Source organism: Poecilia reticulata, chromosome 11 (genome assembly GCF_904066995.2).
Source record: "Poecilia reticulata chromosome 11, P_reticulata-male-v2, whole genome shotgun sequence".
Taxonomy (NCBI): domain Eukaryota; kingdom Metazoa; phylum Chordata; class Actinopteri; order Cyprinodontiformes; family Poeciliidae; genus Poecilia; species Poecilia reticulata.
In genome coordinates this window covers 14,168,201-14,183,338 of record NC_088840.1, presented here as the reverse complement: position 1 = coordinate 14,183,338, position 15,138 = coordinate 14,168,201, and the positions used below count along the sequence as shown (strand labels likewise).

Sequence of the window (15,138 nt, the reverse complement as noted above, 5' to 3'; positions counted from 1 at the left end):
ATGATCTTTTTTTTTTATAAAGCATACCTACTTCTGGAGCTTTTTCCAGAGGCGTAATGGGCACCTATTATTTTGACGTATGCTGGTCCTGGTCTGAGGGTGTGTTTACATCTGTGTCATAGCATTTTATCGAACGGGTAAGTGGAATATGTCATCTAGTTTTTAACTTTGTAACATTTTCGTTGATGTATTAATAGATACACTGGAGTTATAATGTATAGTAATATGGTACGTGATCCTTACGTCTCATTTATCGGTTAAAAATACATAAATATCGGAGCTCAGTCTCACAAAAGCATTAAGGAAGTGCTAACAAGTTAGCTCCGACTGTTTCGACATTTAACTTTATTTAGTTTTATATAAATAACAAACTTTTAATTTATAATCGACTTTTTTGAAAAGAATACATCATATGGTTGTTACTTATTCCAGGTAATGTCAGTGTCTTGCCAAGAATATTGTACATTTCCACTGTTATTAACCAGGCCAGGATTCGAAGATCAAACCGTGAAGTTATTCATAAATGTCATGTCATGACAACAATGTTCATTAGTTCTGTTAATAACATAACAGAAAACCGCATGTTTCATAGTCTCAGAACAGAGATGGTTGGTAAAGATATAAGACAAAATAAGTTTTTCTGCTGCAAATTCCTGCCAATGTTAAAAAACACGATCGGATTGGATTCATTTCCAGTTTTCCAGACAAATTAATTTCTATTCCTAGGAAGGTGTTAGTGAGGTAGGGTAGCCTGGATTTATAAATGCTTCACTCATATTGCAGAACGAAGAACAATTTATTTAAATTTTATTTTTAGGACTTAAAACAAAGAACGTTATAGAAAGAAGAATGGATTGCTTTTATATGTTTGTCATATATGTTATATGTAAACTATAACAAATATACAAATATTTTTCAGGCTAACGTCTGAAACATCAGCATCATGTTCCACGGGATAGCAGGCAGTGGAGGAGTCGGTGCAGGTAAGATTAATCCGAAGTGCATCTTTTATGAATTCAGCAGGACCTCTGAAGTGTCATCCATTGCATTGTCACCTCCAGTATTTTACTTAATTTCATCCATTTTCTCCACACAGCTCCGGCTAACAAACCTGAGTTATATGAGGTAAATGTTTTTTTTATATATTGTTGTGTAAACTTTAAAGAAAAAAAACTTGAAAGTCCACATGCTTTTAAAAATTTTACTTACATTTATTCGTTTGAATTGAACGTTCTACCTTCTTATGTTGCAGGAGGTCAAACTTTACAAAAACGCACGGGAACGAGAAAAGTAAGCTTTGCATTGATTCAATATGCTTAAAGTTGAGCTGAACTGGTCATTGCTGTGACATTTGATTTATCTCGTTTCTTAAGGTACGACAACATGGCCGAGTTGTTTGCTGTTGTAAAGACTTTGCAGGCATTGGAGAAGGCTTACATCAAAGACTGCGTATCCCCCAGCGAGTAAGTTCCACTTCAGCTTAACACATAGCCTTTAAATATGAACGTATGCGTCGTTGTCATTGATCTGGAGGAAATTGTATTTTTAGGTACACGGCTTCCTGCTCCAGACTCTTGGTTCAATATAAAGCTGCTTTCAAACAGGTGCAAGGCTCCGACGTGGGCTCCATCGATGAATTCTGCAGGAAATACAGAGTGAGTAAACATCAGAGTTATTTAACTCATTTCTAACTGTTGCTTTGTGGTAATTTTTTCCCACTTTGATGTCTCTGTTATTTTGTCCTTTTAGCTTGACTGCCCACTTGCAATGGAGAGGATTAAGGAAGATCGACCAATTACCATCAAAGACGATAAGGGCAACCTGAACCGCTGCATCGCAGATATAGTTTCTGTAGGTCCTTTCTCCCAACCACTGTATCAAAGAGTAAATTTATATCTAACTATTTTGAAGTGAGAGTGGAGAATACCATTACTATTCCCTATTACAACTCCACCATTGGTCACATGAGCTACTGGCAGAATATCGGAAACTAGAAACCATTGTCAAAGGTAAACTTAACACATCCTTAACATTGTCTTATCTCCCACCATCTGTGAACCTTAGCTCTTCATCACTGTTATGGACAAGCTGAGACTGGAGATCAGAGCCATGGATGAGGTGATTCTGACTTTACACACATATTAAGCCTGCAATCTGCAAAAAGGTAAAAAGTGGAAATTTTCTCATGGTGATTACTTCTCATGACTACAGATCCAACCAGACCTGAGAGAGCTGATGGAAACCATGAACAGGATGAGCAACATGCCTCCAGACTCTGAGGCAAAGGACAAAGTGAGCCTCTGGTGAGTTGCATGCTTTATTCCAATACTTTTAGGAGAGTCCAGGGTCAATTTAGTACCAAATATGTTTTGTTGCTTTTTTTATGTTGCTGGTCAGAGGTTTAGATAGGTAGGTAAAAACTGGACAGAGTTGAGTGTTCTAACTGAAAATGTTTGATGTGCAATCAGCCATTTCTGGGAAAAGAGTAATAAGCCGCACATACAAGTATGCAAACCTCCGAATGGATGTAATTGCATAAAATTTGTGGATATTTATGTTCCCTTTACAAATAACAAGGTTAGAGTTTAAATGGTAGAAGCACAGCGTATTGTCACGTCTCACGGGGTTTCTCCTGCAGGTTGACCACCCTTAGCAGCATGTCTGCCTCAGACGAGCTGGATGATAACCAGGTTCGCCAGATGCTCTTCGATCTGGAATCAGCCTACAACGCCTTCAACCGCTTCCTCCACTCTTCCTAAAGCTTCTGTCTAACATGGATCTTATCTTTTTGGAACTCTGGTTAAGTAAAACAAAATAAAACGATACTTTCCCCTGCTTGTTCTGGCACGGAGTGAACTTATATCGGAACAGTTTTTCAGTCACTCTCTTGCCAGTTTCTGTAAGTCTAGTTTCTGTTTTTATTGGGTTTGGTGCAGTTTACATTCCACTGCCTTGTAATATCCCCCGTTTCTGGTACATCATGCTGCCTACTGACTTCTGCCTCTTTTTGGCTCTTTGTGTTTGGCCATGTCAGGGCAGTTTCCAAGTTTGGCAAAGCATTAACAAAGAATAGTTTCTGAGAAAAGTTCAGCAGCCGAAGTCTATACATTACTTTAAGAGTGTCCTGTATGCGTTTTAAAGCCTTTGGGTTTGTTGTGTTTGTCACGTTTCATCTCATGTTGAGTCTTTCTGTGTGTGGGTCCTCTAAAAGCATTTGTAGACAGAAAATAGCAGCCTTAAGCTGCTGATCTTACATTTGATCACTTCTCAGCAAAAGAAAAAAAAAATGATTAAATCGTATCTGGTGATTATTTAACTTTTCATCTATTTAGCTATAACATTGATGCTTAGCGGGAAGGATTTATTTTGATCACATTTTTCTCATCCTGTAGCATGTCTAATCCATTTTTTTTTTTTTAGAAGGGAGAGTTAGAGGTGAAATTTACAGAGAAAAACTCATGTTGCTGGCTAAATATGTTTCAGCCTTGAAACACCATTGAGGAGGACATATTTATTAAAATGTATCATTGTATATAGTAGTGTTGATTTTTAAATGAAAGCATGTAACACCTTTATAGAAATAAAGTTTAAAAAAAAATGTCATCTGTTTTTCGGCGTGTCAATGTTGAGAGGTTAATGGGGATATTTTCAAAGTAAATTTTGCAAAACCGCAGTGAAAAGAATACCGTAGTTGTCTTAGCCAGTGCTACTAAGATGGAACAACTAAATGCATCTAAAATGATTACGTGTGCATATGGATCTGACCTCCCTTGTTCAGGGTGCTATGAATAATTGAATATTCTCCAAGCAACTTCAGTTACTCTGCATAGTTCTGACCAGACATGGTTGAGATCTGTTAAATATGTTGCTTTCATGGGGCAGACCAGACTTGTGGGGAAACTTAGCAGAGAGCTTTGGCATGGCCTTCCAAATGATGGGTATTTTTTGGAGGTGTGGGGGGGGGTATTATTTTCTGATAAGAATACACAGTTGTGTCAAAGTTTTAATTACCTGACCCAAACTGTCTCCCTCAGATGGAAGGGAAACATTGGATGTTGTGTAAGTTTTTCAAAGACGACAAAGAAAACAACAACCGGGAAGATGCTGAATCACAACTGTTGCTGTTCACATTGAAGCTGCAGTCTTGGACAACTGTGGACTGAGAGGGTTTCAACAGGGAAGAAAAATGCTGCTCCAGAACCGGCCTTTCAGTGTCAACTGAAATCTGTAAATTTCAGGAAAAGTCAGATATTTGCTTGAGAAAGAAAGATTTTTTTGTTTTAAAGTAGATGAGAGGAATGTGTCAATAATAAGCATGTATGAAGCTTCGAAAACTTGGAAAACTGCCAACTATGCTAGTTCAGTAATACTTCAGACTTAAAGATCAGACAAAGGATACATTTTCATCAATCTTAGATCTTTATTCCCACACAAACCTCTCACTGTTGAACATCTTAGTTTTACTTTGGTTGTGGTTGAAATAATAATGAAGATCCTGCACGGATAGAAAGTATTGAAATAAACTAGATTTTCGTTGTATAACTATGCCAAACACTCAATAGCTGTGATTTAATAAATCTTAAACACTCCGAAATGTATCAAAGTCGGTAAGTATAAAAAGTAGACTTTACTTCTGCTTTTTTACCACTGTAAAAAAAAAGGGGGGAATGAAAAAAAAAACTATGCTGCGGCTCCTTTAAGAACCAGTCGCGTTTTTGTTACTATAACAACGAGTAGCCACAAATCCACGTAAAGGAGCAAGAAGGTACGTCAAACGTTAGGTAGGAGCGAGGGTTAACGCTGAAATTTGGCAGATTATACCAAAGAGAGACTTTTTCAGTCGCTGAAAGAAAATGGAAGCTAACATTTTACCTGACAAGCAGCAAATGTAGTTGTGAAAAGTGGCGTCTGAGCGGGGTGGTCGCTAGAGAGTTGTCAGGTAATCCCACCGTAGTTCTCCACTGTTGCATTAATAACATATAAACTACGAAACGGGTGAATGTCGCACATTTGACTTTTGGTTCATTACCCGCAGGAATAATCCAGGAGAGTGATGATGATGATGATGGTTTCTATGTGAAGCACTGGCTCAGATGGACAAACAAAAAATGAGCAAAAAGTTTGAGTCAGTAAAAGTGTCAGAAGTGGAGGAGCACATTTTTCTCAAATATGAAATCAGGAAGAGAATCGGAAAAGGGGTAAGAATGTTTTATAACTATCTTAACTATGATTTGCGTTATTCATTGAAGATCATTGATCCATGCAATGATCTCCAATAGCAAAGGGAATGTATGACATTAAGGGAAACTTTCCTCTGAAGCAAATTGTTTTCAGCTTTCCTGTGCAATCACGTTGCAAAAATTCCTCAGATTCTCTAGACTTATGGTCCTCAGTTAACACCAGTGTTGCAAGAAAGTGGTTTATTTTCTCTCCTAGCAGATCAGCTGATGTTAGATCAGCAGGTCCAGCCCTTTTGTTTTCCTTACTTATGGCAAACACAGAAACTCTGACTGACTGGTTTCTTGCCATTCTCATTTCACAGAGGTTTGCAAATTGATGCTCTCGTTTTTAGACAGTCTGCTGGTAAATGCTCAGTGAACCTGCCAGCTCCTTAAACTAGAAGAGACTATGACTCATGCTCCCCAGCTGTTCAACTTGTTTGCATATGACCTGTGGCGCTGTGGCTGTGAGGGATCAGACCAAAGGGCAGTTAAAAACACTCTAAGTAGATTTAAAGAAGCATATATGATTTTTCTAATGCAAAATAACTACTGTTATACACCACTATCCGAGCCTAAGCTCGTCATACGCAAAGACCCTCAAGTGTTGTGTGAATCTGATCCACTGGCCTCAGTACAATAACACTGTATTCTGATGCCCTGCCTGTGTTATGCTTGACCTCCTGTTTCTCTGGGCTCAAAACTTTTGCCTCGCTTTCAATAACACTGGTATCAAGAGTGTATTTTACAAATGAGAGGCTATATATATATATATTTTTTTATTTTTTATTTTTTTAAATATATCAAATAGGAATTGATGCAAAGGCAGTCAGTTCCTATTGGAGGGTGTTTGGATCCTGTCATATTTTACCTCCATATTTCAATGTATTTGTTGAATGTGGCGCATAATTGTGAAGTGTAAGGAAATAATTAATTGCTTTCAGCCATTTTTACTCACTAATTGTTTTAAAGTGCTTCTTTGTGTTAGTATTTAGTAGGACTGCCTTTTGCAGCAATTAGCTGCATGTCTTTTGGGAAATGTTTGTAGCAGCTTTGCAAAAAAAGAAGAGATGTTTTTTACCTTTATTCTTTGCTAAATAGCTTCAGCTCAGCCAGATTTGATGGGAAAGATCTGTGATCAAACATTTTTGTGACAGGTTTTTGTTGCTTAGTTTAGGTCTAAACTTTGACTGGGCCATCGAATGCACGCGTGCATTTTGATCTAATCCATATTTAAAGTTGTTATGCTGCTCCTCTCCAGTGTTGAGTCTTTTACTGCCTCTGACATGTTTTCTTCCTAGAGTGTCCTGTATTTTTGCTCCATTTATCTTTCCATCAACTCTGACAAGTATTTCCATATGATTATGCCTTGATACCTGCTTTGATAAAACAGGACCTAATAAAAATCAACTCCCTAAACAATTAGACATTTCCAGAACGATGCAATACGACATAAAGATCCAAGCAACTGAACAGACATTAAAGACCATCATAAAGGGGATCAGAGAGTGAAAAGGTGGAAAACTAACCAAATCAAGAACAATCAGAATCAAACAAAAAACTAAAAGTGAACCATGTCAGCTGAAGATATTTTGCTTCTCTTTTAGTCTTACTGTCTTGTGTAACAAAGCATGGGGGACCTTTGACATGTCTGGTGTCCAGGCACCTGTTAACTAATCCATCCATTGTTTTGTGTCTTGGAAAGTTTATCTTTCCCAGTGGGAGATTACCACTAGAGCAGGGATGTCAAAGTCAAATACACAGAGGGCCAAAAAAACCAAATTTGCTACAAGCCGAGGGCCGGACTGGTTTAATGTTTATTAAAACATATTGAAATGATTGCACATAGCCTATTGAACCAAGACCTAACACAGTGTATATTATTTAACGATTAAATGAATAAAGCAATATTTTGTTATGGCTCTGTCAGTAACTTCAAGGGAAAACATTTTTCAAGAGGCAAACAGCAACAAATTTAATTGTTTTTAAAAACAATATATGTTTCTTAATATCAAGATAAATGCATAAATCAAAGTGCATGCATTATAAACTGAAAATGCATTAGTGTGCTGCTCTATGATCCTACCGATCACTGCTTTCAAATAGTAAAGTAAAAAAATAAATCAAATCAGTTGTATTCTTTCTCATGGCTCTTATCTGCAATTTTACCTGAATCCATTCAACTGAAAAATAAATACAATAAAATAAAATAAAATACAAAAATATATGGCACACAGACAAAACAATACTTCATTCAAAGAAAAATCACGTCTTGTAGAAACAAATGTAAAAATTTAACTGAAACTTATAAACTGAAAATACGTTACTGCTCTGTGATGCTCACTTGTCTGAGGCTGAGCCTGATACTTGGAGGTGTCTCATCTTTTGTACAAGTTCATCAATGTTCGGGGTGATGCTCTGAGCTGATGAATAATGAAGCCGTTTGGGCGCGCTGTAGTCACTTCGCGGGCTACCGTTGCATTATGGGAAATGTAGTGTTTGCGGGCAAAACACGAGCGGGCGGCTCTGGCTTGCGGGCCGGTTCTCATAGTAATTAAATATCATTCAGGGGGCCATAGATAATTGATTAGCGGGCCGGATGTGGCCCGCGGGCCTTGACTTTGACATATGTGCACTAGAGCATAAGATGTACCTTATAGATCTGTAATGCATGCAACTGAATTTAGATATTTTTAATTCAAACTAAAAACAAATCTGGTGTTGTTTTCCCATTTGGTGCACATTTCGTTTTACACTTATACCAAATGTCCTTCGCTGCCAGTAGAAAAAGGCTTTTTAAACTCAAAAGTGGAAGTGTTAGAACCAGTTTGACGAAGTGTCCTTCCTGTTTTAGGCCTACGGCATTGTATGGAAAGGAGTCGACCGACAGACGGGGACGACTGTGGCAGTGAAAAAAATCTTTGATGCTTTCAGAAACAGGACAGATGCGCAGGTGGGTAAAACTGTTTTTCATTGTAAATGTAAGTGATCATAAGATGATCACAAAGCACTCTTGCTGCTCTTGCATATTTTAATTCAAATAACACCAGAAAACATGGAAATAATATAGTGACACTAACGTTATGATATTATTCTGTGATGTGAATAAGACTGCCAGGACTGTTGTCTGTCTCAGACGAGAGCTTCTGATCTGCAATACAACCTCTCTGTATAAACGTCCTTCACCTTCAGGGAAGACAGCTAATTATTAATTAGAGCAGGAGGATTGTGTTTGCCCAGTTCATTGCATCATCTTGCCTGTAAAGTTCACGTCATGAATGCAGTTTTCTTTCCTTTTCTGTTTCTACAGCGGACATTCAGAGAAATCATGTTCCTTCAGGTAACACTCATATTGACGTTTGAAAGAGATATATTGCCTAAAATATATTCAGACGTGTGTCTGATACGTCGCCACTTATTTATCAAATTAGTCTCCTGTTTCATCCTCTAATGTACGCCGCATTAAAAATGTGGGTCAAAATCTTTGGCTTAGCAGGAAACGGTTCATTTATAATTCATTCGTCTGGAACGTGACACCGTAAACTGTAATGTGATATTAAAATTCCTGTCATCGTGTTCAGATAATTTTTTATAAGAAAGATTTATAAGAAACACATTTTTCTTTCTCCTTGGGTGAAATCAGCTTCATGGGGCCAAATTCATCTCTCCCTGCTCTGCGTCACTTCTCCAGTGCTGTGTTTTATGGTGGAAGTTTTACAACAGTTTGGACACTTTATGTGTTGTTTCTATTACACTTTGCTGTTGCGTTACCTGCTGCTTATTACAGGTCAGAGAAAATCTGTGCCGCGCTCTCTGTGATTCTGCTATTAAAAACGATAATCCCTGTGCAGGAGTTCGGAGATCATCCCAACATCATCAAACTCTTAAACGTCATCCGAGCCCAAAATGACAAAGACATTTATCTCATCTTTGAGTACATGGGTATGTATTAGTATGCGTAAATTGCCTTATTAAATATGAACTATTAAAACTTAACAATATGACAGAAAGACGTTTGGAGGATTTTTGAGGGTGGCCTTCTCATTCCATCTTTCTATCCATCCGCCCATATTAAACATCTGCACTTTTACATTAAAAACCAGAATGAGAATTTCTGTTCAGACACAGACAGTATTATGCATTTAAAGTCTCAGCTGTAAGCTGTCGCTCTTCCTCTTTGTTTTTCTCCCAGATACCGACTTACATGCTGTGATTAAGAAAGGCTCTCTTCTTAAGGACATTCACAAGCGTTACGTTATGTACCAGCTCTTCAAGGCCAACAAGTACCTCCATTCAGGAAACGTTATTCACAGAGATGAAAAAGTGAGGCGCTTTTAAAACATACCCGTATTTCTTTTTGTTTGAAGCGACGGCGCCGTGAAACGGCCTGCGATCACTCTAAATTTGTTACATTCGCAGCCTTCCAACGTACTTCTGGACACAGACTGCGTCGTCAAGCTCTGTGACTTCGGCTTAGCCAGATCTCTCAACCAGATCCAGGAGGACAGTGGGAACCCGGCTCTGACGGAGTATGTGGCAACGCGGTGGTATCGGGCTCCTGAGATCCTGCTGGGATCAACAAGGTATCAGCTGTGATGAGCATCTGTTGCCACCATCCGAACTGCATCCAAGCTGCCTTTTTTTTTTCCTTCAGTTTAATTTATTTGAAGAGAAACATAGCTTATATGCCTGTCTTTAACCAAAGAACAAGCTTAAGAACTGGGGAGTCAAAAAAATCAGGACAGTATTCATACTTAGAGTGGAATTATGTCTACAGGACATTGCAAATGTTAATGCGTTTTTGTGATTTTTATGGGACAGACAAACCCCTAAATAAAATCCTCAGCTTAGCTTTAAATGGCACAAAGAACTTTATTTTTAACCTAACCACGTTTTTGTAAGATATTTTAACCACTGTTGGTCTTGACTCTCGGGAAGGAGGAGCATTGCAGATTAATCACACTTTACGCTTTAATCTCTTATGCTGTAATCTTGTCCAAAGGTACACCAACGGTGTGGATATGTGGAGCCTCGGCTGCATCCTTGGAGAAATGCTGCTTGGAAAAGCTTTGTTTCCTGGAACTTCGACCATCAACCAAGTAGAGAAGATCATGAGTGCCATACCTCACCCCAGCCCAGAAGGTAGCAGATAATGTCAAAATGTCACATACCCAACAACTTATTTTTTTTTGGATTGGACTGAATAAATACATTTGTTATTCCAGATATTCTTGCCATCAAGTCTGAATATGGATCTTCTGTCATTCAGAGAATGTTACTGAAGTAAGACTGTTTTTTTTTGTTTTTTTTACTGTGTTTGTTTGAAATCCTTTTGTGGAGACATATATCAACAGACTTTGTCTTTTTCTATGTTGTGTACATTAAGATGTGTTATAGTGACCTCCAGTGATTGCAAATTGTATTTATTCTGTGTGAAGTTAGGAGAACTATGTCTCTAATATACAGTATATGGCAGGTTTGTTGTTATTGTGGTATTCAGTGTTTTGAAAAAATATTCACACCCCTTGACATTTTATTCTAGATTCAGAAGATACAATACCTTTTATTAGAAGGTGTTTTTTTTTTTTTTTTTTTAGAAAACCTGGAAAGATTTGATATGCATTGAATTCATCCTGCTGTGTAAATACATTACCAGTTCTTTTCTCTGGATGTACAGGTGTAGAGACATAATTTCTGTATTTTCTGCACTATAAGGCACACCGGATTATAAAACACACCTTCAATGAATGGCCTATTTTAAAACTTGGCCGGACGATGGTCACCCTTCTCCGTTCGCGCACAGCATGTTCGTGGAGAACGTGGTGTTAATGACCTGCAGACGACCTGATTCTAGATGGTCGGTAGGTAGATAGGTCACTCAAACTTTATTAACAAACCATCGTTCTGACAACTGTCCCAGCATGCACCGCGTGCTTCTTCTACGGGCGAAAATGAAGTCGGCGGCTGCTTACCTGTTGTTGCTCAATAAGGCGCACTGTCGGCTTTTGAGGAAATTGAAGGTTTTTAGGTGCGCCTTATAGAGCGGAAAATATGGTAAATGTTTTCATTTGAACACCTCAGAGTTGTCATGTCCTCTGCTGTGTAATTTTATTTATTTTAAATATCTGACTCATGACATACTTGTCTTTCACCAGACCACAGGTGCCTTTGGAGGATCTTCTCCAGCCGTCTGTGCCTCCTGATGCCCTTGACCTGCTGAAGGGTTTGTTAGTTTTTAACCCGGACAAGCGGCTGACTGCAGAGCAGGCTCTTCATCACCCATATGTATCCAGGTATTAAAACTTACAATGCAACTACAATGGCAGTGCTGAGGTTTTCTGCGTGGGAAAATTATTATTGAGGAATCTCTGTCTTCTTTTGGTTGCTTACTTTGATGATTTGTGGTCTCTAATTTCACTTAGCTCTTTGCTCTCCAGCTGTACTACTAATGTATAGATTATAGATGTCTTTTTGCCTTTAAAGTGCAATAAAAGACGCATTTATATTAAGGTTTTTTACACTGTCACAGAATTAAATAAGTGCTGTAATGTGTTTGGTCAGTCAGATGAAATCTCACTGCAGTAGATTTGCACATCTGACACACATGATATGCTAAATATCAAAGGGGTTAGAACAATGATGATGACAAGTGGTTAAGAGATCGGTGTAAAAAATGTGGATTAATCAGAAATTCTGTTTCTGTTGCAATAGTCATTAATAACATCTCACCTGTATATAATATTAATGATGGAAATAATATTTAAAATGCAGTTTCCCCCCCCACCCCTTAGATTCCATAACCCAGCCAAAGAGCCAGCTCTCAACTACGATGTAGTCTTGGCAGTGGACGACGACGTGCAATTATCTGTGATTCAGTACCGCAACAAATTATACGAGGTGATTAAAACATTACTAAAATAAAAATCCTGTATGCCATATAATATGTTTAAAGTTTATTTGGTCAAAGGTATTAAAATTGTTCAATCTTCTAAATTCCTTTTAGATGATGCTGGAAAGGAGAACACACCAAGGGACGTTGAGACTACCAAACAACAGAACCTGTGGAGATTGCCAGGAGAAACCCAGTTCAAGGAAGGATGATAAAGAAGAGCAAGGCCCTGTAGCATCCCACAACGAGAGGAAAACACACAATGAGGAGACAGGCGAGACAAACCATAAGCCTTCACACCTGGAGGTCGCTAAAACCGAGGCTACCAATCCGTCTAACCCAATCACAACGGAGAAGATGAGTCCACAACCTGGTTACCGCTTAGGAAAACCTCCGTATAACCCCGTAGCTCACACTTCAAGTATGACAACTTATTTCTTTGCTATCTCCCACGGTTTACTGTGTTCAAAAATATATTTGTTTGCTACAGTAATTGTCTTTTAGCACTCATACGTCTCTTAAACATAGACTGTAACATCACGTTGTCTGAGAGGGGTAAACTGAAATTTGTCTTTTCTCCACTCAGACGGTTTTAATCGGCCCCCTCACTTTTCTAGAACCAGCAGGAGCTCAGCAGGACAAACCAGAACAGGAATCGCAGTTACACCATCAGCAGACGACAACAACTATAATGTAAGCAGCAGCGTTCTTCAGCAACGCCGCCGTTTAGTTTAGTTCCACGTTTTGTGTTACTATCTTGATTTGTCTGTGTCAGAGTATTTCCTTCAATAGCATTTCAATGTGAGTCTCGCTCTTTACCTTCTTTTTACTAGTCCATGGACCAGATTCTCCAGCGGGGTCGCTCAGCCACCGTGGTTCACAACCGCTCCTTCTCCTGGGGCCTCAGTCAAACGCAAAACAACCCTTTAGTTCGCAAAGATGACACCTTTTTAACGTCTGGGTTGCATATCTCTTCAGCTCCACTGGTAAACTCTATCATCTCTCATCATTATCTCTTCTATTCCTGCTTTATCCAAGACAGAATTGTGAAAACATTATGTTATATATGCAAATATAGTTATGGTGCCTAGCAAAAATAGGCACATATCTTAGACTTTTTTCAAATCAGAATCAGAAACTTCAATTGATTTTATTGGGATTTTATGTGAAAGATGGAACCAAACTTAAATATTTTTTGGCCTGCCTGCATGGAGGTGGCAGTCATGCTGTGTGCTTTTCTTCATAAAAAAACTTGAGAGCGGGAAGAGGTTCACATCAGACTTCCACCTGTTAATTGCAGCACAATGCGGTTCTACAAAATTTTGACTTGCAGGGCTGAATACAAAAATATTTTTCACATTTTGGAAAAATATTAAACTATGTTTCAACCTCTTTCTACTTCAAAATAATTCTGTAATTGGTATTGGTCTGTAAAATGCCGCTAAAATATTTCGATTTCTTATTTTAAGTAATGTTTTTTTCTCTAAAACCTAGTAATAACAAAATCATGTCCATTTCTGTGTATGCAGAACCAGCGCTCCAGTTCTCAGGCTCGTGAAGCTCGTCCGCCACCACGGTTCAGCAAGAAGGTGTTTCAGAACAACTGCAACGTGGCTGGCGCTGGTGACCCACGGGCCAAATTAGGCAGCTACACCCAAGCCTACGGCACCATCAACAAGACAGAACTGGATAATCTGATTCGTTGCCGCCACCATAAACAGTAGCTTTTCATAATATCAGCAAGTATTTGAATGTACAACAAAGTTTGCTTTGATCGTCTTGCTAAGACGGGATGGCATCTAGCTGGAAAACAGGAGCTGTGTAGAAAGACCGTGATTTACTGCATCAGTTAATGGTCATGACTTATGACGATGGGCTCTTCCACATCTAGCATACTGGATGGGGTTAGTATGTAATTCTGCTGAAGGATTTACGCAACATTTTTCTTTGCCAGAATAAAATGCTAACCATTAAAAGTAAACAAGAGCTTTGAAGTCCCATATTCCTATAGAGTCATTTTCTCTAGACGAGAAGCAGATCATTTGTTTGTTGGGTAAAAATTGGGGGGGTGAGCCGCATAAACACCATTTCCATTATCTATTCCATCATCTGGGATAATGGCTCGCTCTCTTTTGTGCTGAAAGGTTCTTCACACACAGATAGGGACTTATCAGGAACTAGAAGTACTATTTGTTTTACCTCGCTGTTGCTGAACGTTTTATTAAGCAAAGAGCTCTCACATCAAACTAAATCAAAGCCAATACCCTCATTTAACATCATTTTAAAACATCGGCTATTTGGGTTGAAGATGGGCACTTGATTAGTGTAAAATATGCAAGTAGATGTTTTAATAAATGATTGCAATGAGTGATTTATTTTTATGTGAACATACCAGCAATAAACCTTCTTCTATACACAAATTGAAAGCCATTAAAAGTGTGTTTATTTGTGTTCCCAGTCAAAACAACATCCTTCTGTTTTTTACTGATGTGAAATGGAGTCGTGGAGTCCAGATATTCATCTCCTCCAGCGAGACTCTCCAGCTCGTTCTGGGGCTCCCGAGGCGTTTCCAGGCCAAAGGCCCTCCAGAGTCTGCCCAGAAAACGGGAAGGACCCAGGAGATCATTTTTCACAAATTAGTTAACCCTTGGCAGTTAAGACAGCAGTGATTTGTAAAGAGGACCAAACCAGAGCAGAAAGGATGAAAGACAGGAGGGCTGAAGTACATGCACCACCAGTCTAATGGGAAACATTATGTATTCATACTTAGGCAGATATAAAGGTTAAAATGTTACTTTAATTTAACCAAGAAGTTTGTGATTGGATATTGCACAGGAATCTGCCAAACTAATCAAATGAAACTTTTTTTTTATAAATGTCTTGTATTTTGACCTTTCACCTCTTAGGACTTTAAAGTTTGAAGGCCTTTTTGCTATCATTCCCATCTTGTCACTTTTAAAGTCTGCTTCTTTGGTATTTAAATCAAACTGAACCACAACCAACCCCTCCCGACCCCGCTAAGGGACAAGG

At 38.6% G+C, this 15,138-nt stretch overlaps 2 protein-coding genes across 3 annotated transcripts; both read left to right on the top strand.

The window, feature by feature from the left end:
• The first annotated feature begins 6 nt into the window (after positions 1 to 6).
• vps28 (VPS28 subunit of ESCRT-I) lies at positions 7 to 2,835 on the top strand. Its single transcript, XM_008421996.2, has 10 exons — positions 7 to 137; positions 920 to 983; positions 1,097 to 1,125; positions 1,253 to 1,290; positions 1,374 to 1,463; positions 1,550 to 1,655; positions 1,750 to 1,851; positions 2,065 to 2,118; positions 2,212 to 2,303; positions 2,639 to 2,835. Exons 2-10 carry the CDS (start codon positions 944 to 946, stop codon positions 2,757 to 2,759), a joined length of 672 nt encoding a protein of 223 aa, XP_008420218.1. The 5' UTR covers positions 7 to 137; positions 920 to 943; the 3' UTR covers positions 2,760 to 2,835.
• Positions 2,836 to 4,709: 1,874 nt separating this feature from the next.
• mapk15 (mitogen-activated protein kinase 15) lies at positions 4,710 to 14,534 on the top strand. 2 transcript variants are annotated; one of them, XR_014089671.1, is made up of 15 exons: positions 4,710 to 4,939; positions 5,036 to 5,198; positions 8,074 to 8,172; positions 8,530 to 8,559; positions 9,071 to 9,161; positions 9,412 to 9,542; positions 9,639 to 9,802; positions 10,222 to 10,361; positions 10,445 to 10,502; positions 11,375 to 11,512; positions 12,011 to 12,116; positions 12,223 to 12,529; positions 12,726 to 12,801; positions 12,942 to 13,094; positions 13,638 to 13,772. XR_014089671.1 is itself a non-coding variant. In XM_008421995.3 (15 exons), exons 2-15 carry the CDS (start codon positions 5,094 to 5,096, stop codon positions 13,830 to 13,832), a joined length of 1,824 nt encoding a protein of 607 aa, XP_008420217.2. In that variant the 5' UTR covers positions 4,710 to 4,939; positions 5,036 to 5,093; the 3' UTR covers positions 13,833 to 14,534. The 2 variants fall into 2 exon arrangements, 1 of the variants encoding a protein (XP_008420217.2); XM_008421995.3 differs by having other exon boundaries at positions 12,695 to 12,801; positions 13,638 to 14,534.
• The last annotated feature ends 604 nt before the right edge of the window (positions 14,535 to 15,138 follow it).

Bases quoted from the DNA above. Each gene is read 5' to 3' on its own strand.
- mapk15 (XM_008421995.3), top strand. From the start codon at position 5,094: ATGGACAAACAAAAAATGAGCAAAAAGTTTGAGTCAGTAAAAGTGTCA. The intron at 9,162-9,411 runs GTATGTATTAGT...TTTTTCTCCCAG, and splicing joins TCTCATCTTTGAGTACATGG to ATACCGACTTACATGCTGTG. The intron at 12,802-12,941 runs GTAAGCAGCAGC...TCTTTTTACTAG, and splicing joins CAGACGACAACAACTATAAT to TCCATGGACCAGATTCTCCA.
- vps28 (XM_008421996.2), top strand. From the start codon at position 944: ATGTTCCACGGGATAGCAGGCAGTGGAGGAGTCGGTGCAG. The intron at 1,126-1,252 runs GTAAATGTTTTT...CTTATGTTGCAG, and splicing joins ACAAACCTGAGTTATATGAG to GAGGTCAAACTTTACAAAAA. The intron at 1,656-1,749 runs GTGAGTAAACAT...TTGTCCTTTTAG, and splicing joins AATTCTGCAGGAAATACAGA to CTTGACTGCCCACTTGCAAT.